This window comes from Pelmatolapia mariae, linkage group LG7, assembly GCF_036321145.2.
Source record: "Pelmatolapia mariae isolate MD_Pm_ZW linkage group LG7, Pm_UMD_F_2, whole genome shotgun sequence".
Taxonomy (NCBI): domain Eukaryota; kingdom Metazoa; phylum Chordata; class Actinopteri; order Cichliformes; family Cichlidae; genus Pelmatolapia; species Pelmatolapia mariae.
The window spans coordinates 28089231-28114560 of record NC_086233.1 but is presented as its reverse complement, the minus strand read 5'-3'; the positions used below and the strand labels follow the sequence as shown (position 1 = coordinate 28114560).

The 25330-nt window shown below is 39.9% G+C and overlaps 2 protein-coding genes across 2 annotated transcripts in view; one reads left to right on the top strand and one right to left on the bottom strand.

Moving 5' to 3' along the window:
• The first annotated feature begins 113 nt into the window (after positions 1 to 113).
• Positions 114 to 1506, top strand: rln1 (relaxin 1). The gene is made up of 2 exons (XM_063480723.1): positions 114 to 473; positions 892 to 1506. Exons 1-2 carry the CDS (start codon positions 278 to 280, stop codon positions 1251 to 1253), a joined length of 558 nt encoding a protein of 185 aa, XP_063336793.1. The 5' UTR covers positions 114 to 277; the 3' UTR covers positions 1254 to 1506.
• Positions 1507 to 2038: 532 nt separating this feature from the next.
• The window catches only part of LOC134630938 (tyrosine-protein kinase JAK2-like), a 40956-nt gene continuing 17664 nt past the window's right edge, over positions 2039 to 25330 (bottom strand). Inside the window, exons 3-24 of the mRNA XM_063478764.1 lie at positions 23714 to 23837; positions 23479 to 23599; positions 19092 to 19237; positions 15849 to 16143; positions 15572 to 15691; positions 13989 to 14146; positions 13779 to 13890; positions 13076 to 13262; positions 11982 to 12106; positions 10476 to 10610; positions 10286 to 10373; positions 9450 to 9577; positions 9125 to 9263; positions 8761 to 8912; positions 8318 to 8468; positions 8072 to 8205; positions 6636 to 6825; positions 5506 to 5630; positions 5228 to 5400; positions 4440 to 4557; positions 4064 to 4177; positions 2039 to 3611 (exon numbers count right to left, since the gene is read on the bottom strand). Of these exons, the coding sequence (XP_063334834.1) occupies positions 3504 to 3611; positions 4064 to 4177; positions 4440 to 4557; positions 5228 to 5400; positions 5506 to 5630; positions 6636 to 6825; positions 8072 to 8205; positions 8318 to 8468; positions 8761 to 8912; positions 9125 to 9263; positions 9450 to 9577; positions 10286 to 10373; positions 10476 to 10610; positions 11982 to 12106; positions 13076 to 13262; positions 13779 to 13890; positions 13989 to 14146; positions 15572 to 15691; positions 15849 to 16143; positions 19092 to 19237; positions 23479 to 23599; positions 23714 to 23837 (3143 nt within the window). The 3' untranslated portion in view covers positions 2039 to 3503. The remainder of the gene's footprint in view (positions 3612 to 4063; positions 4178 to 4439; positions 4558 to 5227; positions 5401 to 5505; positions 5631 to 6635; positions 6826 to 8071; positions 8206 to 8317; positions 8469 to 8760; positions 8913 to 9124; positions 9264 to 9449; positions 9578 to 10285; positions 10374 to 10475; positions 10611 to 11981; positions 12107 to 13075; positions 13263 to 13778; positions 13891 to 13988; positions 14147 to 15571; positions 15692 to 15848; positions 16144 to 19091; positions 19238 to 23478; positions 23600 to 23713; positions 23838 to 25330) is intronic.

Below are 25330 nucleotides of genomic sequence, written 5' to 3'. Positions count from 1 at the left end.
TCTGAAAGACGATGACGCGTGTGAGAGGAAGGGAGGCAGGTTGTTGAGTGAACTAGTGTCTGGGGCTATATAAGGTCCACTCCCAAAGAGAGAAGAAGAAAAGAACACATAGCAGACTGATAGAAGCAGCTTTCCCAGTTTGAGAGTCTGCGAGAGCATATTCCTGACAGAGAAACAAGGAAGCGAGCGGGATCTGCAGCACACATCAGACCTGAGCCCAGCTGACTCCCACCTGTGCACCTCAAACCAGGCAGTTTAATTTCAGGACAGGTGAGCAATGCTCTGGAGACTGACTCTCGCCGTGGCTGTGGTGTGTGTCGGCAGCCTGTGCAGCTGTGAGAAGGCTGATGTGATGAACAGACTGATCGTACCGAGGGACTATGGGGTGAAACTGTGTGGGAGAGAGTTCATCAGAGCGGTCATCTTCACCTGCGGTGGCTCCCGGTGGAGACGATCCACGGAGGGAGACCTGGGTGAGTTAATCCTGCTACACTTTCACTAATTGTTTCATTTGTGTGCACTAATTAGAAATGTATGCAGACGTGTTTAAAAATATTTCTATAAAACTACAGTGAATGGTGGAGATCTGTGAAGAGTGTGAGGTATTGATTTATCATTAAGACTAAAGATGCTCCACAGGTGGAGGACTGTGAAAGACTTCCTGTTAAAATTTGACCTATGGCACTTTGGAATGAGTTCAGGCTGTTTTCATTAGTTGATGATGCCTGATGCATGTATAGCACGACAGTTCAGCACCACAGTCGGCTCCTTTTAGTGAATACTCTCCATTATTCTCCTATTTTCTTTGTCTTTTCTGGCCTACAGTACACTTTCCTGCGCTAATTTCCTGATTGCATTTGAGGTCGCTGTTCATTTTTTTTCTGTCTCTAGATCTGTTCCAGTGGAGTTCCCTCCCTGATGTTAAAGTGGAGGAGAGCCAGCACACCTGGCAACGTGATGCAGACCTCGCAGAAAACCACTCTCCTCTCCGCACTGCCTCCTCTTACTCCCTGGCAGACCTCCTGGCTCTTTACGGGTCCACAGGTGACAGACAGCAGCAGCAGCCACCGCTGAGTCTCCCGGCCCCTCTGGGGGACTCCCAGCTGTCCACAGCTGCAGGTGAGCAAGACGGGACCCTGGGTTCAGCTGACTGGATCCTACCAAGCAAGAAGAAGAGGAACTTTTCACTTGGTGTGGCAGGGATGTGCTGTAACCAGGGCTGCACCAAGAATGATATCGGACGCTTGTGCTGAGGCTAGGAAGCAGGGTGGGTGGGTGATGGCACGGGGCTCGTTCATGGAGCCATTATGATGAGCAGTAATGGACAGTGTACAGAAAACGTCTGGTGTTGATTAAGCTGTTCCCATTCATGCTGTATTGTACAAGAAAAACATTCCCCCAGCTTCACGTCTTCTTCATTCTCCTCTCTCCTTTGATATTTTGTTTAATCCATCTGTACGTATTATGTCGTTATCTTTGTCAATAAATTTTAAATACTGTAATATATGACATATTGAGCAGCATCAGATTTTTTCTGTCGACTCTCAGACCACATTCATGAAATGCATTCATACTAACACTGGACAGTATTGTGCATTAATGTCATTTAGGCTCCCGTTGAACTTATTGCTGGCCTTGCTCACAGCATTAAACCACCCTGATGATTTTCTCTAAACAGCCCGAGGATAATACTCCACAGGAGCAGGGTTTTTGTCCTTTTAACACTGTTGCACCCACCTAAACCCATTCAGCCTCAATAAAATAAACATAAAAATATCTCAAATCTTGCTGGCAATCATGGAGTTTACACATTAACTTCACATTAAAAGACGGTCTTAGATGGAGCTATGGCTACTGTATGACTTGTCTACTAAAAAAGCACAAACACCTTACATATATAAACTTCACATCTTCAGATATTTACATGTAAACCAGCAGAGCATAGTTTAAATGGCAGCTTTTTCTTAACCCTGTCTGAAACAAACTACAATTAAAAACAAATAAGGAAAAAGAAACACCAGTTGAATTTTTTTGAGCTTTTTATGAAAATCTTTGGATACAAAATGATACAAACTTCACAGAAGAATCATATTTGATATACATACATCACAATAATACTGGTATGGAAAAAGATAACTCCCAAACGTTTTGCAATTTAAAAAAAACCCAACAGAATAAACTGACAATCGTCAAGTATCATGAAAGAAATATTCAGGGTGCCTATAAGGAGGTTAAAACACAGGAGAACACACACACATTTAAAGTGTACACTGTCTCATTGCTAATAATACATTTATTTGAGTTTCACACCAGAAAACGACTTGAAAAGAGAGCATTTGGGATTTAAAAACAAAGAGAAAACAGTCTTCCACAAACATTGACCGACAATCTTAAACCTAAAAAGAAATCACGTAACACACAAGCTGGATCTTTAAATAGGTGTCAAAGTATAAAACAAAGACGTGACCACAAAATCGAATCAGTTTTTCTAATAAAAAGCACGACTGGCAACAAGTCTCCTGCAGAAAATAAAGGCACTTCCCATCATTACTTTCCCTCCAGGTGCAAAAAAACCCAACTTTACATCACTTTACATATCTACAAACTGCACAAGCTTAAAACTTCATATTGTATTATTAAAACACACCTGTTTAATAATAAAGGTTTCACAAAGTAATGGCTGCTTTTCACTGAAACAAAAATTACACTGAGTTTATGATAGTTTGGGGTTTTTTCCCAATGCCTTGTGAAATTTTAACTCTGACCTCAATGAAATAGCATAACCTGCCCCTTATAAACAAGGAGTCGGCTCATTCCTTCAGTCGCCTCACAGGTTCTCAGCACAGACACATTCAAAACTGTCACTTCCACTGTAGAAGCAGAAATCTCGTAAAGATCGCAATGGCGGGTCCCCTCCTTAAAGACATGGATAAAAACCCTAAAAAACAATCTATATGGGCATCGGCAAGAAGAAATCTGCTCATTCAAGTAGAGCTGCTAATGAGCACGTGCACTGCGGTTCAGCTCTGGCGATTTACGCTCAGTGATGTGAAGAATGCAGAGCCTTGTTCCCTCATAGTCTCTTTGCTTATGCAAAAAAAGCTTTCTGCTTATTTTACAGCTTTAAAGGTAAACAGTAACTGCTGCTTGTTGGTGCTTGTTCTTTTCACATTCTTGGAAAAAATACTGACTTTCACACTGAAACTTTTATCGCCTCTCTCCAGTCAATCCCTGTTTTCATTTCAATGTTTCAAACACAACACGTGCAAACACATCAGCGAAAACAATTGGTCCCAGGGTGAAATCTTCCTGAAAGTACCGGAAGTGTAGTGTACTCATTCATCACTTCATGTGAATACTTCATGTGACCATAGAAAGAAGATTAACATCACTTCAACTCCAAACTGCAGTAAATCAGACACTTTGTTGTTCTGCTCAGGTCAGAGAGGACTGATTCACGCGAGTCAACGCCTAAAGGTCAAAGGTTTACGGATCGATGCTCCTCATCTATCCTCGCTGTCTCGTACAGTCTCCACACTATGGATTAATGTCTTGAAAGTAGGCCGCAGTTTAGGGTCATTGCTCCAGCACTCCATCATAATCTTGTGAATCTGGGGAGGCATCAGGACAGCATTATTTACACAGTTTTAAGAAAACAAAAGAGATTAAGTGTTACTAATGAAGTCTTCTGTAAGAACCCAGCAGTTTTAGGGGTGAGCTATGGAAGCTAAAAGCTCCAACCAAGTACCAGCAATGTGTATCTAATGGCTGTTGAACACAAGCTGTGTGTGCATCTAACTCAAAGCTTCATTTTACACGGTCATCTGGCTTAGTTCAGTGTTGTTGAGATATATGATTTTCATCTTAGCTGATCTTAATCCTCTCAGGATCTCCAGGCCACTGAGGACTATGTTTAATACGTTCTTTACTCCACATGAATTTCTTATGTGAGACTCACGTTGTTAAACTTCATAGGCAAGTTATATCTGTGTTGGCTTTGAACCACAAGACATTTTATCAAAACAATGAGCAGCTTATGGTGAAGCTGAAGAAAGTAACAGACCTGTGTAGGACACCTATCAGGAGCAGGCAGCCTATAGCCATTTCTCAGGAGGTCAATCAAATGGTAGACAATCATCTGGCCCTGCTTCTCATTGCCCATTTTATTCATAAAGACCTAAAACAGAAGAAAATTCATTTTGTTTGGTTAAGAAAAAGCAGTATGCTTCAAAAAAAATGAAAAAAAAAATGAAGTGGTTCCTGTTTTTGAGTACATCGTGCAGAGAGGAGTGCTCAATCAACTGATTCTTTAAGCCACGCTGCAGCCTAATTATAGTGAGGGTTGTTTTCCAAATCAACTGAGCAATTGAGACAAGTGACCAAGAAATTAAAAGTAAAATGAGGGAAACACTTAGCAGAACTAGAAAAAAACACAGTACCACTGGTGGGCTGCAGTTCTTGTCGCTGTAAGTGAAGAGTTCATAGAGGACGACCCCAAAACTCCAAACGTCTGAAGCCACAGAGAACTTGCTCTCTGTCAGCGACTCAGGAGCATACCTGCAAGACACCGCAGCAAGACTCAAGCATATATATATAACACAACCCATACACAGATTGCATATAAAAGACGGACATTATACCAAATTTAAAGCCTCAACTCGATGTTGTTAGAAACAGAAACCGAGGACACTGCAGGCTCAAATCAAAATCTCAAACCAATCAAAAAGTAGCCAAACCATAGAGATTCTCTGATCTTGTCTTTTACTCCAGTTAATTTCCAAAGTCAATATCACAATATGATGTTAAACTTTAAATAAAGACCATTACACCACGAGGAAAATGTTTATTGAGGTCATACAGGAGGAGCAGTAGTGTTGTTTTCTCATAGAGTTCTATACAATAAGACTTGGTTCTGTGTCGCCCCCTGCTGGTCGTTATCAGGAAAAAAAACTATGTTCAATTAAGGCAGATTGAAAAGTCACATCCATAAAAACATTTTTTAAAAACACAGCTGTCTATTAAATGCAATCAACCAGAGATGAAGGCCTGACCGAAGACCCTTTATAGTGGATGCATAAAAACAAGTTCTAATCTTTGCCTCCATCTGGATCATGATTTTACTTAATTGCGAATTTTTAAAGCTCACAACTGTTAGAGTATTTAAAGAAAGGAAGTAACAGCTAGTAAAAGCAAAAGATATTAAGATAGGATTAAGCGTGGTCCTCACCAGAAGATGGGGCTTTCCCCAGGCTCTCTGACAGTGTAGTAGTCTTTGTCCTGAGGAAGCACCTTGGTCAGACCAAAGTCACCGATCTTAACCCTCATCTCGCTCTCCACCAGAATGTTTCTTGTCGCCAGGTCTCTGTGAATGTAACGCTTAGTGCCAAGGTAGTCCATTCCCTGGAAGGAATTCATGTGTTACACCAAATGCATACATTTTGCAGCAGCTCTGAGAAGAACTGTGAAGAAGTGTTTTGCAAGAATCTCTGTATAGCACTGTGTTACCTTGCAAATCTGTGACGCGTAGTGCAACAGTTTCTTGGAATCAAATCTGTCCTTGTGTTTGATGAGATAATCTCTCAAGCTGCCATAGGGGAGATATTCCATGATCAACCGTAGGTTTCTTCGTCCTGCAGAAAAAAGGGAGTTGAGTTCGCTACTAGAGAAAGAGAATACGATGTGAGCGGTGGAGCGGAGGCCTCGCCTAAAGTGGGTTTTCTGAGCTAATTCAGATTTATTTGTTTCATTGGGCATGGTCACTGACGCCCCAGGCAGCAAATGTGTGGAAAACAGCATAATGCATTAGAAAATGTGCCGGGGTGGGAATATTAAATCAAGGAACAAGCAGCTCACGGAAGTTTGCATTAAATAAAAGAGAAAAAAAAGAAAAAACTGAATCTCTCGTCTTGACATTATTAAGGAAAATTACAGCACAACATAAATTATACAAAAGAAACAATATTTTATACCAAAACAGCAACATTTACTAACTTTAATTATAAGCTGAAATAGGACCAACAGCGTTTAATTTTTTTTATTGTAATCCAGGTTATCCAAGTCATAGGAGCTGACGAGAAATGCAAGTGCACGTGCACAGTAATGTGAAAAAGCACAGTGCTGATTTCTTTAAGTTTTTGCCTACAATATTTGTCACACTTAAATGTTTCAGATGATCAAACACTTTTTAATATTACACAACGATAACCTGAGTAAAGACAAAAAGCAGCTTTTAAATGATGATTTCATTGATTATGGGAGAAAAGCTATCCAACAGTACCAGGTCCTGTGTGGAAATATTAATTAATTAAATAACCACATATTTTGGAACGCTGAATTTCATGCTGAGAAGATAAATTGAGGTTGGTTGAAACAGCTCAAAAAGCAACACGTCCCTTAAAAACAGCTACGAAACAAAGTCACTGACGTCTATCGATGCTGAAAAGGATCAGTGATGGACCTCGCCAGGACTGCCATGCTTATCAAAATTACTCCAAGAGTGCACGGTTATCTTTGTCTACTATTTACATTTGTTGGATGATCTGAAACATTTAAGTGTGACGAATAAAATCTAAGAAATCAGAAAGTGGTTACTTAATGTTTCACAGCACCATAGAGATCACACAATGTGCTCATACCTGCACTGTAGCACACTCCCTTGTATTTGACAATGTTTTCATGCTGAAGTGATTTAAGGATCTCAATTTCCCGCTCAAAGTCCCTGAGGTGCTCAGCTGTACTGTGCTGGAGTTTCTTCACAGCCACCACCTCCCCTGTGCTGTCCTGCAGCGGGTCGTACCTGCACATCTCCACGCTGCCAAAGTTCCCCTGAAGTGTGGGATGAAATGGACAAGAAACACACATTTTAAAAGAGAAACGCTATAATTTCCATCTATAATAAATAATTAGTACATAATAGTATTTTTGGATCTTCAGCAATGGAAACAAGAAAATGATGAGACGGGGGAAAAATAATAATTGACTATAAAAGCTGTTTGGAAATGATTTTGTTTATATACATTACATTTTTAATGACATGAAAAAGGTACCGTATTTTCTGACCATAGGGCGCATTAAGTGAAACAAAACAGTCAGATAAGTCAAACTTTACTCAACTCATACTTCTTGCTTCCTCCACTTCTGTACCATTGATTCATTAATGCTGTATTCTATCACAGCTGCTCTATTCCCATGTTGTTGCAGTATATTAATGACTAACCTCGTATTGTGGATGGATTATCTCAGTTGTTCTCCTGACTGAAGTTTGGTCCGTTTACAGCATCCTGCTATGTGATTGCATTTGTCCCTAACCATCAGGAATCCTCAAGTTAGCTTTTATCGAGTGGAAAAAAGGTAGCTTCACTGTGTTTATGTTATGCTAACATAGCTGTGTCGCTAGCAATCACGTAGCACATCATTATATACAAGCTAGTTCAACCTCAGTAACCCTACAAAAGTTACTGCTGCTTAGTTTCCTGTCTTCATTTATGTTGGAAGTGATAGCAGAGCTGTAAGTTTTATTTTTTTCATATATCTCTCAGTCAGAACATGGTATATCATGTTTAGGTGGAAACTAGCAAGCTAACTTCCTGCTAACTTCTAACTCTGTTAAATTGAATAAATTCTGTTTTCGTGGATGCCTGGATGTTAAAATTAATTGTTACACCTGGTAAAGCAGCAATGCTGATCATTTTGTCAAAGATGAAAGAATATAGACAGGTTTTAACTCTCAGTGATGCCGCAGTGGTAGTTTGACTTTGGGACCTGAAGCCGACAGAGTTTTGGACCCAGATTACTCTGCGAGGCTCCTGACTACGGTAGCCATAATGCTCCGACAATCCATCAAGCGGCTTCGTAGCTTAGCAAAGTCGTACGAAAACATTTTTTGACAGATTTTTGAGCGCCGTTTACCACATAAAAACGGTTCGAGGTCAGTAAGCACAACCAGAATTCACACATAAGGCGCACTGTTGATTTTTAAGAAAATTAAAGGATTTTAAGTGCGCCTTATTGTGCGGAAAATATGGTAGTCAAACTTTAAAAATAAGCGATGTGTACATAGAGCATGTCTCACTTTGCCCAGCTGCTTGAGAAAAATGAGGTGTCGCTCCTCGAACTGTGACGGATCTTGGTTCTCAGAGGCCCAGGGGAAGCCGAAGCCTCGTGCTCTGTTGGGCACCATGTCACTCTCCACCAGCAGCTCATAGTCTGCAACAAACGGCCGTGTCACTTTCAACAACATCTGGGTGAAATAACGAGCGTGCTGGAGTGATGCATGGTGATCTTCCTCTGACACACATGACTCCATTCATGTTCCTACCTGGTGTGAAGAGACTGTTGAGGTCTCGGATTATTGTTCTGAAGGAGGGCCGGTGTAATGGCTCATAGTCCATACAGCTGTTTATCAGATTGGCCAGCTCTGTCCATTTGGGAGCCGGGAGCTGGTGTCTGTCCTCATAGAACAAGTTTTTCTACAGAACAGGAAAGAACAAAATTAAGGACCTGATTTTTCTTGGCTTTGAAAAGAAGACATGTTTTTAAAAGTTCAACATTATCTTTTCACAACAGAAATGAATGAGTTTCACATGTTCAGGAATATAAATGTATCTTTTTTGTAACAGACTGACCAGCCTCACATCTGTACAGCTAATTAGTTCAAATCTAAGCTGCTCTAATGAACCCGTTTATCTCATTACATCTCAAAACTAAAGTCCTTAAATATTTTACAAAATGTATCAATGCATCTTTGGGGTTTTTTTGGACCTTTGAGCAGTCCAGTGTGCTGAGAGGTTTGTCTCCTCCGCTGCAGATCTCCCAAAGCGTGGTTCCGAAGCTCCACTTGTCTGTAGCTAAACTCAGGTTTTGAGGGTTTTCAATGCACTCAGGAGGCACCCATGGGATACGCTCCACTAGCACTGCAGGTCAGACATGTAAAGAGATGCAGGAATATAATAAATGTTGGAAATGCAGAGCAAAGACGGAGAAAAGGGAAGCAAAAGGTGACTAAATTATGTCCTCGTAGGTATCTCTGACAATCACACCAAGGAAAAACCATGCAGTGAACATCATTCCCACATCACCCAGGTGTGAGGTGCAAGCCTCAGGGCCGCGATGTCGGCGTTCTCACCTTCTCTGGGCAGCACAGTGATGCTTATACCGGGGTCACTGAGCTTGATGAAAGGAAGACTGCCTGTTTTCCGATCCTCCTCTCGAATCAGAAGGACATTCTTGGCACAAACATTCCCATGAATGACGTTTTTATCCTCCTGTGTTCAGTTACAACAGGGACAACATAAATATCAATGCAGCATTAGGAAAGTCCCAATGAAAGGTTAATTTCAATGTTGGTTTCTTTTTTCCCTTCATTTCAAAATGTGTAAATGTGTCCATAATCTTCAAATTGAAAAATAAAATCTGTATGGGTCACACAGCATTAAGTTGGTAAGTCTTACCAGATAGTGCATAGCCCAGGAGAGCTGCTTGGCCACTTCCAGCTTCCAGGTGATGTTAACACAGCTTTTGTTCTTCTTCAGGTAGGTGTCCAGTGAACCAAATTTACCATACTCCTGCACCATCATGTCTGACCGGGAGATTGAGATTGGATCGTTTCACTTACTCATCTGTTTATTTACTTCTATCCATGAAGAAACTCTTTTCAACAAAGCTCTATGAAATAAAGCACTAAATTAACCAGTTTGTGGTTCACTGAAGATTGTGTTGAGTACTAATGCACATGTGCTTACCCAGAGGTCTTCCCCTGTTACCATGTAAAATTCTCTGAGATTACCTCTTGTAGTGATTTCGAGGTGTTTATATATATTTCATAAAACTGAACGGACATTTCTTCACTTAAACACTTCCCTCAGCCCACATGCACACACTTGACTTTTTGCATCCATTACATGTAAAAGAAGAAAGACTTTGACAACAGCTCCCAGATACACTACTTCAAGTGTGTGCTGCTTTAAAGACTACAGTGGCCCTTTAGTGACCTGTTGATCCCAAGGGCTTAATCCAGTCTGAACGAAGGGTCAGGGACACAGAGCTGCTCGGTAGGTCAGAAACCTTCTGCCCTCTCTGTTTGAATGTCTCAGCTGCCCACAGGAACACAGTTTGACATTATTTGGTGCTCGTTTAATGTGTGAACGGTCTCTTTTTCTATTTTGGGAGCCTATTCCTCGTGGACCTACCACATGACTGGTATAATTAGTATGTTGCTGCTCATTTCGTCTACATCTTAAATATCTTAAACCATCCAGTAAAGGTTGTGCTTGTGTTGTACACTTACTTTCATCTCCACAAACACACACGCCATAAGTGAGAAGTAAGTGTTTGTGGGAGAGCTGGCTCATTATGCTTGCGGCTTCAAAAAATGACTGCAAGGAAAAAAATGAGAGAAGAGAATTTAAATTTGAGTCCATGAACCTGAGTAATCAATAAGATTAACAGTCACATAAATTCTTCCTTAAGAAGCTAACCTCTGAATAGCTGCGATGTGCCTTGTCCAGAATCTTAATAACAACGTCCATCTGATGTATCTCCCCATAGTCTCCAAGCTCCTTCCTCACACCGCAAAAGATCTTGGTGAACGTTCCTTGACCCAGACTCTCTTTCTGAAACACAGTTTTATTGGTTTATTGAAAAAAAACACATTGTTTGGTTGACTCTAAACAGTTCCCTAGGCAATGTCCTCTCCTCATAAACTCCTCAAAATATATTAGCTTGAATAGCAGGCGTCATACAGTCATGCAATCAAAACAGCCTATACAGCGAAATGCAGTTTTTTTAATTTAGAGCAGTATTCTCAAAACTACAGACTAATACATAGTTTATCATCTGAAGTAAGACGCATGAAACAAAAAAGATGAAAAACTTTGACTTTTAACATCCATCAGAGCCAATCCCTTTAGCATTTCTTAATGAAAACTCAAAGTTGCCACAGACGTTTATCCAAATCTTTACTCCTGGCTTTTTTTATTCATAGTTAAAGCTGGGATCTTCTGGATTCTCTGAAGTGAAGAGTAACGAACTATACCAATAAATTTTCAAGCCTCCACACATGCATCCTGGGAACTAAATGAAATATTATGTTCGCCTGGCTGAGCTGTGACCCAGGCAGCTAAACGTTATCGACCACCTGAATCCGATTTACTGAAGATCAGATATATTGGCACTATCATCAGGCCTTATCATTTCCAGGCAAATTGTCAGAACATAATATTTTTCTTCTGTAATAAATGATGGGGTTTCAAGCGGTCTTGTAACAAAGCTCTTAACTAACTTAATAAAAAACATCAAGTGCAAATCAGAAAGTTAAAAAAATACACTCAATTTATACAGCCCTAAAAACTAAGCACACTACTTAGTTTCATAGGAAATAAGAGGTTAGCAGCCGGGTGCTGCTAATCAAATGCACTGCCCAGCAAGTGTGACCACTTCAGTGAAACCAGGTGTGGCAAAACCCAGACACAGCACATCAGCACAAGCACAGTACTGCAGGAGGATGATTTGGACTTTTTTGCAAGTGTTTTGGATCCATAGAACCTTTTGTATATCAGAGAGTCATCTATCTGACAGGTAAAGCTTGGCTAAATAAACAGCCTGTAGATGTGAGGTTTTCCTGTGACAGTTCTGTCCAACAAAACTTTAAATGCTCAAATAAAATAAAAACAGCGACAGCTATTGAAGCCGAGCTACAGCAGATGGAGTCTTTTTGTTACCCGTATGAACCATCCTGGCTGATCCCACAAAAGTTCTCTTGCCTCTGGTACTCTCACTCAAGTTTACATTCACAAAGGCTCCAGCCTTTAAAATACGAGCTGTTCAGAAGTCTTAAATCTAAATTACATCTCTTCAGGACAAAGAAAAGAGGCCTTTCAACACTGTTTGGTATTTCCAGTGTGTTTGAGAAACAGCATGTGCAATCCTGGCGTTTTCATGTCAAAGGAGAGGCTGAAGTCAGGAGCCAGAGAAGGTTTACTTACGATGATGAGATCCTCCTTTCGAATCTTGTGAAAGACCATCTGGCTGATGTTGTGTTTGTGGAGCGTGGGAGATATGGGCATCTCGGCCCCTTGATTATTTCTACACACCAGCAGGTTGGACTTATCTGAAGAAAGGTAGAGATTAACAAGGTTCACACTGCACCTGACTAAAACTAGACAATGACAAAAGGAAACTGATGACTCACACTGTTAAATATTGAATTTGATCAGAAATTATAAACCTGGATTATTACATTCAGAATTTTTATCATGGATATGAAACTTTATGTTGTGTGTTTTTATATTTTTCACCATAAACCATAAATCACAGTTTTGGTACCCAGAAACCGGGATTAGTTTACTGAATCATTAGTTTCATTTCTAACTTCTCCACACGTGTTTTCTGTTTGTTTGTTTTATGAGGCAATAAAAAATTATTTTTGTTCCAATAAAAATGTCATTCATTCTTTTCTCATATGCATGCAAAGCTAAATCATTATTGATACCATACTATCAGTACCCATTTCTTCGTAACACCAACACATTACCCTTGTATGATCTGTTCTTTGGCTTATAGTCTAATCACATGCACCCTATCAATAAACACATATCAGCATGCGGTTTTCATTTTCTTAAGATGTTTTTAAAGCATCTAATAAAAGCAGAAGCTTTAAGATGATTAATTGACTGCAGCAGGGATACAAAGGATATCACACATAAACAGTTACAAAATAACAGTAAACAATAAACAGTTACAAAATTAAAATAACAGTGACATAAAAATGCTAACATGGACTGCTAACATAGGATTCATCAGTGCCACTGAAACAGGATTTACAAGTTTGAGGATACTGGAAAACCACATTTTATTTGCTGATTTTATCAGTGGAATCTAATGTTTTACAGCTAAATAACGCATGCTGCTCGCTGTTTTCGTAGCTTCATAATTAAATGCTAAAATGCTTTTTTTAAAAACTCAAAGCATGTGGAAATGGATTTTACTGTGCCTTCAATTCTGAAATGAGAAAATAGCTTGTATTTCACGTTTTCATTTTCGTTTTCACCACATACATGTTCTGGATGTGAACACTGACCTTTGTGGCTGGGTGGGCAGCACCTGATCAGCTGAAATGTGTACCCATCAGTGCGGAGCGCCTCCTTCTGGTAGCAATTCAGAAGTTCCCTGAGTGAACCAAAGCTCCTCTTGGCTCCACTTAGAATGTACTCTCCTGACTCCGTCTTTGTGATCTGACAGTGCTTATAGTCCACCATCGTTTCATACTGAAAATCAAAAGAAAAGTTCCCACAGCTGAGTTGTGCTGAATGTTACAAAGGATGCTCCTTGTGTCCCTTCCTTACTGCTGTTTAGTCAGCCATACATGGTCTGAAAACTGGTCATTTTTACTTGTTTTAATCCTCCCTCAGTCATACAAACTTGAAACAGTCTAAGTTAGGCTATTTTTGAAATAGCCTAACTATTAGATACCAAACCTTATTGCAGTAGATACCAAACCTTATTGCAGTAGATACCAAACCTTATTGCTCCCTCTAGTGGCTGAAAATGTGATCAAAATCATGTACAGACCGGTGTGCACTGCTTCTCGGGATTTTGAAAACCAGTGGACATGGTTTACTTTCAGAAACAGCTGTTCAATTTCATTGTAGTGACTTTAAACATCTTACTTCATATTTTATATCTGCTTGGATGTATGCAGTCATAGGCTGAAGAAGCGAGTTACATTGCATAGCAGTAATGTGGGAAATCGAGTGTTCCCCACAAACATTAACACTACTTACCCCCACCACAAAAGACATGAAGTATTTATCATAATCCCTGGGGCTGCAGCGAAGCATGTACAGGCCTTGATGGTTACCGGAGCGCTGCAATTTACTGACTGTAAATTCCATCCTGCGATTAAAAGGGACAGAATGTTTTTTGCTGATTTCATGTGTCCATGACTGTGCATGTGGGACGTGATGCATGATATGCATGCGTGTGATACTCACGACACAGGGCCGTGGCAGTAGCTCTGAATGCACTCCAGAAGCCGTGGCGGCGCTAATTCTTTGCACAGGTAATGATGGGCATCGGCCACCAGCCTGTAGTATCCATCAATCAGTGACACGAATGACATGGCCACTGAGAGCGAGCGAAATTCCAGCTCCTTCATTGTGAGTCAATGCAGAGGGATACAGAAATACAGATGCAGGATTTTACTTATTTTGTGTGCTGGAAGCAACAAAGTATCTTATACACGAGCAAATGAGGACAACTTAACATCATTTAGTTGTGAGAGTTCAGCTCAGAGTCTCCAAGTTGATACTGCTACCATCTTGATCCATGATGGCTGCCACTGGTGACACGTGCCTGTTATCTGCTGCCAGTACTAAGCGTTCATTCAACTGTCTGAATACATACACTATATTTACTAAATAATTTAAATAAATATAAGTACATTACACCTGCAGGAGCTGCTCAGCCATGAAAACCCATGCCACAAAGCTCCTGGTGCAGTGTTTATGCTGCCGTTAATGCCACAGGAGGTCTGGAACTCTAAAGATATTGAGTCAGCAGAGCTTTGAGTACTCGGTGACTCACCATTTAACTTTATGTAGTCTGCCACTTGGTAAATGAGTTTCTAAAAGTTCCCACTTTGCAGTAATACTATTTGCAGCTGACTGTAGGAAAAAAGAAGAAATTTCAGGAACTGCTTTCTTGAAACGGTGATACCTATTATGAATTCAGTGTCTTCTTTAGAATGGTCCATCCTTTCTTTCACAAATGTTTGTAAAGGCAGACTGCATGGTGAGGTGCTTGATTTTATACACCTGTATCAATTGAACTAAAAATACCTGTACTCAAAGATTAAGAGGAGTAGACATGTACTTTTCTCCACAGAGCATATCTATTGAACTGCTGAGCATCTATCATGATACTGGAACTGATGTTGAGGCCGTTAAACTGATGTGGAGATGCAGAATGAACTTCAAACTGGTAGGAAAACAATTTATTTTTCCACAGTGTGTCTTTTGTCCTGTCTCTCTCACCCCTAACAAGTCGGAGCAGATGGCTGCCCCTCCATGAGCCTGGTTTTGCTGGAGGTTTCTTCCTGTTAAAAGGGAGTATTTCCTTCGCCCTGGAACCAAATGCTTGCTCATAGATTGATGTTTGATTGCTGGAGTTTCTCTGTATTATTTTAGGGTGTGGGGCTCCTGCTTCATTGCATTTAATTTAATTACACATTTTCTTAACTAAATCCAAATTAGCTCGTATGTTTAGATGTTATGTTTAGCTACTTGTTGGTCTGTTGTGTCGGCTCCTAAGATTTCTGGTAGTGGCATGGTTTCATTATGTGGGGCATCTGGAGGAGGATGATGTGTACTGTGAATTTAAGTCATGTTGGCCCCATTGAAACTATTTATCTTCATATCCTTAAATACTTCATTCAAATGAATAAAGAACAGATGTTGCAACATGGTTAACAGACAGTACTGAAAGTTAAATAGTTTTAAACCAAAGTGAACTGTAATTTAAATTTCTCAGTAAGAGCAGAGAATGACCAATAACACAGCAGACGTGTTTACTATACCATGATCTGGTTATCCTGTTTGGTGAGTGTAACTATGCGGCTCTCTGCAGATCCTTCCTTATTGCCTTGTTTGATACTGATGTCAATCACTTCTGGGAAATCACAGTATGTCTGCAGCTCCTACACACACACACACACACACACACACACACACACACACACACACAAGAACAGTTAAAATAGTTATTTGTATTCTTTTTTTTAAATCAATGCACACAAGCACCAATGATAAGACACACATATGACAGCAACACACTTGTAATATATTTGTTCTCACCTCCTCTGCTCTGTCCTCCTCTTTCCCTTTAGACCACTGGATGCCCTTATTTCCCATGACAATGATGGTAACCTCATTTGAGGAGGTGTCTGTGACTTGGAAGTGCTCGGAGTAGAGAGAGGGCAACAGCATCTCAAGGCTCATTAAGTATTTGAGCTTGAGGTTACACACAGTGGCCTTGCACTCACTGAACTGCTGGATGAACTTCCTGAAGCGATAGCGGATTCTCTTCCGAGTCAAAATGTTATATTCCTGGATGCGGCTTCGCATGGACACTGGGAGGAAGGACTTGTAGCTAAAAGAACAGAGGTCATTCAGGAGGATCTGTCAAAAATCTTTACAAATAATTCATCCTAATGATTAGTTAGTCAGAAATATATATACATATATACATATATCTATATATATATAGATATATACATATATCTATATATATATACATATATCTATATATATATACATATATCTATATATATATACACATATATCTATATATATATACACATATATATATATACACATATATCTATATATATATACACATATATATATATACATATATATACATATACATATATATACATATACATATATATATATACATATATATACATATATATACATATACATATATATACATATATATATACATATACATATATATACATATATATATACATATACATATACATATATATATATATATATATATATATATATATATATATATATATATACACATTTCATTTAACTGCATGAACACTGTGTCTGTCACACTGCTTTGATATTGTTATTCATAAACTATACCACATGCACACCAGCACAGGAACTAGCATTCCTAATTATTTAGGTCAAAAAATTTGCAGCATATGCAAGGGACTGAATTTCCCTTGAATTGCAGTTATTTCTACATCATGCAATAAGCTCAGTGTGTTCTGTCCGTGATCTTATCCAGGTTCTTATTGGTTGCAGCAAAATTGCAGCAAATTTGATCTACTTCTTTGATAAAGTATCCTGATTGCACCTCATACATGTATCCCTCACTAAAGTTTAAGGCACTCAGTCCCTTTTTTTATTTTTAACAAATGAATACCATATTTTACAGTTTTCCACAAGGGTTGCAAGGCCACAGGTCTAAGCATACGTTGATCAGTCTCCCCAACCACCTATTCCAGGTCTTCTAGTGGAACACTAGCCTAGATATATAACCTTTCCAGGAAGTTCTGGGTGTAACCAAGGTCTTTTTTTCCTGTTGCACATTCTAGTCTAATGACCTAAGCAGCTCACCAGATCACTGAACCTTACCTCACATGCTCTTTGGCTGTAAATTCTGTCCATAAAGATTATGGACCCAATCAGTGATAAAAAGCAGCCCTGGCAGTTCAATACCCCCAGGGAATTAGTCTGAATTATTGCCAGCAATGTTAAGCAAGCTCTCACTACAGTAAAAGTGAACAGCATGCAGCAACAGACCCAATAACCCATACTCGTTAAGCAATCTGGATAGGATACCACAAGGAATGCCTTCTCTAAGTCCACCAATTGAGTTGAGCGAACCACCAACAATCCTTGATTATCCTTAAGATGATGATGGCCCAGTCCTGTGTCCCATGACTAGGACGAAGGTGGCAGGGGGCAACCAACAATTTTTGGGGCCCGTGTTAATTAAAATCAGTTGTGGCCCTTGCATGCCAAACACCCACACAATAGGAGAGCACAATCTCCTCTGAGGAGCTGTAAAAGGCCAGCAGCAGATTTTGGTCCAGGTTATTATTATTATTAGGAAGTGCAGCTGCTGTTAGGCCTTCTTTACCAGTGTGTGAGTCCAGGCGAGATCAGCTGAGATGTGGGTGCCCAGAAGCCTGTAGGTGGAGACAGATTCCACCTGTTCTCTGTTTATAATAAGAGTGGAGTGGACCTGTCTGTGCCTCCTGAAGTCTATTTTGAGTTATTTTGTTTGAGGACATTCAGCTTCAGGTTTCTGAGCACCAGCAGGACAGGTTCTCTACCTCAACCCTGTACGCTGTCTCATCTCCATCAGAGATGAGACCGACTATGGTGGTGTCATACTTGACCATGACGTTGGTTGTTTGGGTTGGTGTACAGTCATGTGTTTACCGGGCATACAGTAAGGACCGGGAACGCAGCACCACAAGAATCAAACCAGGCAAAGAAGGTGTTGAACTCCTCTGCAACTTTGAAGCTGCTGTCGGGGGGTGGGGGGCTCTGGCCTTTACAGTTCATGAGGGATTGGATGCCTCTCTACACATGGCAGAGGTTGTTGCCTGTGAGGAAGCCTTCTATCCTTCCTTACTTCTATCCTCCTCTTGTAGGCCTCCTTGGCCTGTTTGATGCCCTTCCTCAGGTTGGCTCTGGCAGGCTGGTTCTGGCCAGGTACGGGGTGTGATAAACCTTTAGGTGGAGCACAGCCTAAAAAGCACCACCGTAGTTTGCCAATCCAAGGACACTGTTGCCAACTTCCATGCAATGTTGCAGAGGCAAGTTAACCACTAAAGCCCCACAATGTCTAAAACCTTAAGGAACTTGGAAAAAATCCCCTCCACTCCAGTGGATAGTATTTTTTCATTTTACAGGGAATTTTCCCATTTTCATTTTCACTTCCTTTTTTTATGATTCTATTTCTTAACACGGCTTGATTATATCATTATCTGCCACACTTAAGGAAAGGCTTTTCCTTCACACATTGCCAGATCTACAGGATCCAAGTTTAAATGTTTAGGAGTTTTTTTGCAGAAGATTAGTTTAGATGTCTTTGAGTTAGAGCAATTTCATCCTTCATGGCAAAACATCGAAATGCCCTATGCCACCAGGGTCACGCCCTTTGATAAAAACTCTTTTTTCAGTAGAGCCTTAAACCAACTCCTAAAGGGCTTCCTGGGGTTTCTGGGGTCAACTGCCTTGAAGCAGTACCTGAAAGTGTAAAACATGACATTTCCTGTTCCCACTAGGTAACACTGTGACCAGTCAAATATAGCAAAATGTGCAAAATTTCATGGAAGATCTCAAAAAGGTGATCAAAGACATGAAATAATAATAATAATGATAATAAATGGAGCAGATACAACAGGGCATTCACACTTCGTGTCCTCAGGCCCTAAAAAAATCAATCCAGGAAGTCTTAATAGGTATTAGGTAAGTAAAACTATAAAAGACTGCTAAAGTTTTGTTTCCTAATTTTATTTTTTGAGCAGATTCGAAAATAAGAAACAGACGGCAAGCTACCTTTTGTCATTGTAGATGTCCACTGCTGATTGCCCGCTCTCTTTGGCGAGCCTCATCATGTCCAGCACAGCCATGCCTAGGCACTCCTCCTGCGCTTCATGGCTAACTGGAATATCAACCCAGCCATTCAGAAAGTCACTACGCCACTGACAAAAGAAAATGAACAAAAGGAAACTGATGAATGATACACAAAGAAAAAAGTAAGTATGACTAAAGCTAAAAATTCATCAGATTAGGAGCAGCAGGGTAAACAGAAACCAAGTACCATATTTTCCGCACTATAAGGCGCACTTAAAATCCTTTAATTTTCTCAAAAATCGACAGTGCGCCTTATAATCCGGTGTGCCTTATGTATGAATTCTGGTTGTGCTTACTGACCTCGAACCGATTTTAAGTGGTACACAGTGCTCAAAAATCTGTCAAAAAATGTTTTAGTACGACTTTGGTAAGCTACGATGCCACACCGCTTGATGGATTCCCGGAGCATTATGGCTGCCGTAGTCAGGAGCCTCGCACAGTAATCTGGGTTAGGGCTGGGCCATATTATACCCTTTACGGTAATACCGGTACAATGTTAGGCAATGATAAGAAAATGAAATATCGCGATATAATATGGGTAACACGCGCATGCGCAGTGCCTTTATTTTCATACGCACATGGCCGAAAAAGCATGGCGGCAACGGAGAATGAGAAGGGAGAAAGCGGATTGTTGAGTGAAACGGATGAACCAGAACTGGTTTGTAAAAATGGTGCCACTTCAGTGATGTGGAACTGGTTTGGCATTTGTCCATCAGATACACAACAAAGCACATTCTGTTGTAGAACATGCAAGCCGGCCGTCGTTATTGCCGTATTTGTCGAACTAAGGCGCTCGTAAATCTGGGAGTAATCTGGGTCCTAAACTCCGTTCCCTTCAGGTCCCAAAGTGAAACGAACACTGCAGCATCACTGAGAGTTAAAAATGGTCTAAATTCTTTAATCTTTAATAAAACTATCAGCATTGCTGCTTTACCAGGTGTATGAAGCTCTATGAAGTTTAACATCCAGGCATCCATGAGAACAGAATTTATTACACTTAACAGAGTTAGAAGTTAGCAGGAAGTTAGCTCGCTAGTTTCGCTAGTTACCTAAACATGATACAGCATGTTCTGACTGAGAGATTTCTGAAAACATTCAAACGTACAGCTCTGCTATCACTTCCAAAATAAATGAAGACAGGAAACTACACAGCAGTGACGTTTGTAGGGTTACTGAAGCTGGGCTAGGTGGTATATAATGATGTGCTACGTGATCATTAGCGACACAGCTATGTTAGCATAACATAAACAGTGAAGCTGCAGGATGAACGCTAACACTTTTCCACTCGATAAAAGTTAACGTGAAGGTCCCTGATGGTTAGAGACAAATGCAATCGCATAGCAGGATGCTGTAAACGGACCAAACTTCAGTCAGGAGAACAACTGAGATAATCCATCCACAATACGAGGTTAGTCATTAATATACTGCAACAACATGGGAATAGAGCAGCTGTGATAGAATACAGCATTAATGAATCAATGGTACAGAAGTGGAGGAAGCAAGAAGTATGAGTTGAATAAAGTTTGACTTATCTGACTGCTTTGTTTCGCTTAATGTGCCTTATAATCCCGTGCACCTTATGGTCCGAAAAATATGTATTTGACTTTTTTATTTGGCACATTGCAATTTAATGTAGCAAAGCACCTTTTTTTAACTTCAGTGGATATTATACATGGTTATGCTCAGGATATGTCAGCCCATTTCTACTGGAAATGCCTTTTGATTAAACTTTCAGCAAGGAATTTGCATTTGCACTGTTAAATTTTTATATAGCTTTAATGCACATAAAAAACAGCTGCTTGTTTAAGTAAAATAAATGGATGGAGTTTTATTGCGCTAGTAAAGTTGTGGAGTTGTATTTTGTCTCGCGTCAATTATATCGTCAGTTATATCGTTATCGCAAATTTTCAAATATATATCGTGATAAATATTTTTGGCCATATCGCCCTGCTCTAATCTGGGTCCTAAACTCCGTCCGCTTCAGGTCCCAAAGTCAAACGAACACTCCAGCATCACTGAGAGTTAAAAACTGTCTAAAGTCTTTCATCTTTAATAAAATGATCAGTGTTGCTGCTTTACCAGGTGTAACAATTATGTTTAACATCCAGGCATTCATGAAAACAGAATTTATTAAATTTAACAGAGTTACAGTCAGGTCCATAAATATTGGGACATTGACACAATTCTAACATTTTTGGCTCTATACACCACCACAATGGATTCCAAATGAAACGAACAAGATGTGCTTTAACTGCAGAGTGTCAGCTTTTATTTGAGGGTATTTACATCCAAATCAGGTGAACGGTGTAGGAATTACAACAGTTTGCAAATGTGCCTCCCACTTCTTGAGGGACCAAAAGTAATGTGACAGAATAAGAACCATAAATCAAACATTCATTTTTTAATACTTGGTTGCAAATCCTTTACAGTCAATCACAGCCTGAAGTCTGGAACACATAGACATCACCAGACGCCGGGTTTCATCCCTGGTGATGCTCTGCCAGGCCTCTACTGCAGCAGTCTTCAGTTCCTGCTTGTTCTTGGGGCATTTTCCCTTCAGTTTTGTCTTCAGCAAGTGAAATACATGCTCAATCGGATTCAGGTCAGGTGTTTGACTTGGCCATTGCAAAACAGTCCACTTCTTTCCCTTCAAAAACTCTTTGGTTGCTTTTGCAGTATGCTTTGGGTTGTTGTCCACCTGCACTGTGAAGCGCCGTCCAATGAGTTTTGAAGCATTTGTCTGAATATGAGCAGATAATATTGCCGAAACACTTCAGAATTCATTGTGCTGCTTTTGTCAGCAGTCACATCATCAATAAATACAAGAGAACCAGTTCCACTGGCAGCCATACATGCCCACACTGGTGGAGTCTTAACTTGATTGTTGACTCTGACGCACATACACCTACCTCCTAGAGAGTGTTCTTGATCTGGCCAACTGTTGTGAAGGGTGTTTTCTTCACCAGGGAAAGGATTCTTTGGTCATCCACCACAGTTGTGTTCTGTGGTCTTCCTAGTCTTTTGGTGTTGCTGAGCTCACCAGTGCGTTCCTTCTTTTTGGGAATGTTCTAAACAGTTGTTCTGGCCACGCCTGATGTTTTTGCAATCTCTCTGATGGGTTTGTTTTGTTTTTTCAGCCTAATGATGGCTTGCTTCACTGGTAGTGACAGCTCTTTGGATCTCATCCTGGCAGTTGACAGCAACAGGTTCAAAAAGCAAACAGCACACTTGAAATGAACTCTGGACCTTTTATTTGTTCATTGTAATTGGGGTAATGAGGGAATAACACACACCTGGCCATGGAACAGCTGAGAAGCCAATTGTCCCATTACTTTTGGTCCCTTAAGAAGTGGGAGGCACATATACAAACTGTCATAATTCCTATACTGTTCACCTGATTTGGATGTAAATACCCTCAAATAAAAGCTGGCAGTCTGCAGTTAAAGCACATCTTGTTCGTTTCATTTGGAATCCATTGTGGTTGTGTATAGAGCCAAAAATGTTAGAATTGTGTCGATGTCCCAATATTTATGGACCTGACTGTAGAAGTTAGCAGGAAGTTAGCTCGCTAGTTTCCACCTAAACATGATATACCATGTTCTGACTCAGAGATTTCTAAAAGATTGTGAGCAATTGTTTGGTAACAGAGGTAAGGAAAAACTCCCTTTTAGCAGGATCAGATCTCCAACAGAAGCAGGCTTATGGAGGGGCAGCCTCAATGACAGAAAATGCACAACTTTAATGCACAACTCTTTTTATCCATTATTTCATCAGCAAACTACTACGTGGCTGAATTATTGCAGAAGTCCACCAAAACAAACCTGTCTGTTTTGCCACACAGCTCGGGGTGTCAATGTGGCAATGGTGATAAAAACAAAACTCAACAGACAGTGTCTGCAAGTGAGGTTAGCACAAACATGACAAGATAAAAAAAAAAAAGTCAGAGAAGCTATTTTAAAAACATGCACACAAATGTTTTTGTGTGCATGCATACACATAAACAAAAAGAACCTGGACCTGTTCCCCATTTTGTGCTTCTTGAGCACTCTCACTACCCCACTTCCTGTTTTCTTAATTCGTACCAAAGAATGGGCTGACATGACAGACTGGCAGCCAGTCAGAGAGACAGAGAAACAAGCACATTTTATCTCCCACCCAACAGTGCTCAAAAAAAAAAGAGAAAGAAACCACATACGCAGACGATAAAGAAAGGGTGAAGGCATTAAACAGACTCTGCAGACTCTATGGCTCTACAAAAACAAAATGACGTCTTACTGTTCTTTATGAGGTATAAAGCGTCATGACTAACCTGAAAAAACTGGTATGCCATGACACAGTCATCCATCACAGGGCTTTCCATCCCTTTAGACAAACCATAGCGATGAGCGTATGATAAATTGTTGCTGTTGTACCAGCCAGGAAAATAGTATCTGGACAAGAGGGGTGATCATGGAAAAGAAAAGAAAAGACAAAAAGAGAAGAAAAAAACTTTGAAAAATCAGGAAATCAGAAAAAAAATAAAAATAAAAAGTATAACTGTCTACCTGATTCTGAAGTGCAGTTTCTCGCAGGATGAGTGGTCCACTTTAAAGACATGATTTGGGGCGAACCATGTCCGGTCGTTTTCCCTCATTAGTCCAAACAAGCTGAAGTACACTGGACCAATCCCTGGAAAAAGAATAAATATAGATATTGTTTTAAATTAATTAACTCATTTAAATGTTTAAGGTGCTGTTAGTTTCACTCCGTTAGCAGCTATTTTCCAATCACTTCGTCCTACAGTGTCTAACATCATCCCCTATTTAAAGGTCACTTCAGTAAACACTTAATTGCACAGATCAATAACCAGTTCCTAAATATAAAAACCAATTTCACTAAACAAACTGCTGATATTTAGAATTTTTTTTACACATGCAGGATGCTTTGTGGCATCACTGCAGCCTGCAAACAACTGCATTAACATGCTCAACAACAACCAAATATTCTTGTGTAGTATATCTTCAGTTACCGCTGGTCGATATGCTTCCCCCACATCGAAAGTCCCTGTGTGCTAGAAGTCTGATGATAATGATGATGATGTATATAGGCTAACAATAGATGGACAACTTCATATACATCCGTAGTAATAAGCATTTGTACAGTATTACGTAAAATGCTTGTCATGTATTTATATTTTTGCAGGAAATGGTGAAATTAATTTTTTGAAACATGTGTATATATACATGGAAATAGAGTATACAGGGCAAAAACAAAGTTTGTAAAATTCTAAAAAGCTCTAATAAGGTCAGTATTTAGTATGACTACTATGACTCTTAGACTTTCTTTTAATGTTTTTAAGCATTCGTCAAGAATATTTCTCCCGGCCTCTTCAAGGAAATCTAAAGCTTTTCTTTGGATGTTGGTTGCCTATTGTCCAAATCTCTGTCAAGACGATCTCATACTGCTTCAATGATGTTGAAGTGTGGGCTCTGTTTTGTTGGTAAGTTGCCTGTTATGTGCAGATCCAATACTTGTTCATTCCTTCGGGGCTTTTTTATGCTTGAATGACTCACAGGTCAGTGTTAAATGTCTTTAAAAAAAAGAAAAGAAAAAGAAAACCTTCCTCTGAAAGACATCAATGTCCAAAGAAAACCTCAGAAAGACCTTCAGAAAGCTTGGCAAGGTATTGCTCAAAACGTCAATAAAAATTATAACAAATCTGGCACAATGGAAGCAAAATATTAAGAGAATAATACTGTATTTGGTACAATACTGTATTTTGTCACATCCAACTAGTTCATCCTTGAATCTTGTTCATGTCTGGGTCCCATGTAAAGAAATCCTCTCCAGCTTTTCGTGGTGATGATGTACTCTGTCATGTTTAGAAGAACGCAGTGGACACCGGGACAGTGGTCTAGACCATTAAACTTGAACTAGGAAAACCAATTAAGTTTAAATGAATGTTTTTGCCAAATCTGAAAAAGTTTCCCTTGGATGCTTCTGAGATAGTGGGTTCCTGACTGAGCTCCCTAGCATGGGTGATGAACTTTATTCGACTGGGTCAGGCCATGGCGGTCTACAATGCTGAGGCATAAAAAGTGCCATGAAGAAAACAACTGGTGTTTTATCAGTGTTCGAACTGAACTTACAGGGCATAAAATGTCATCACGCATGCGGAAGCC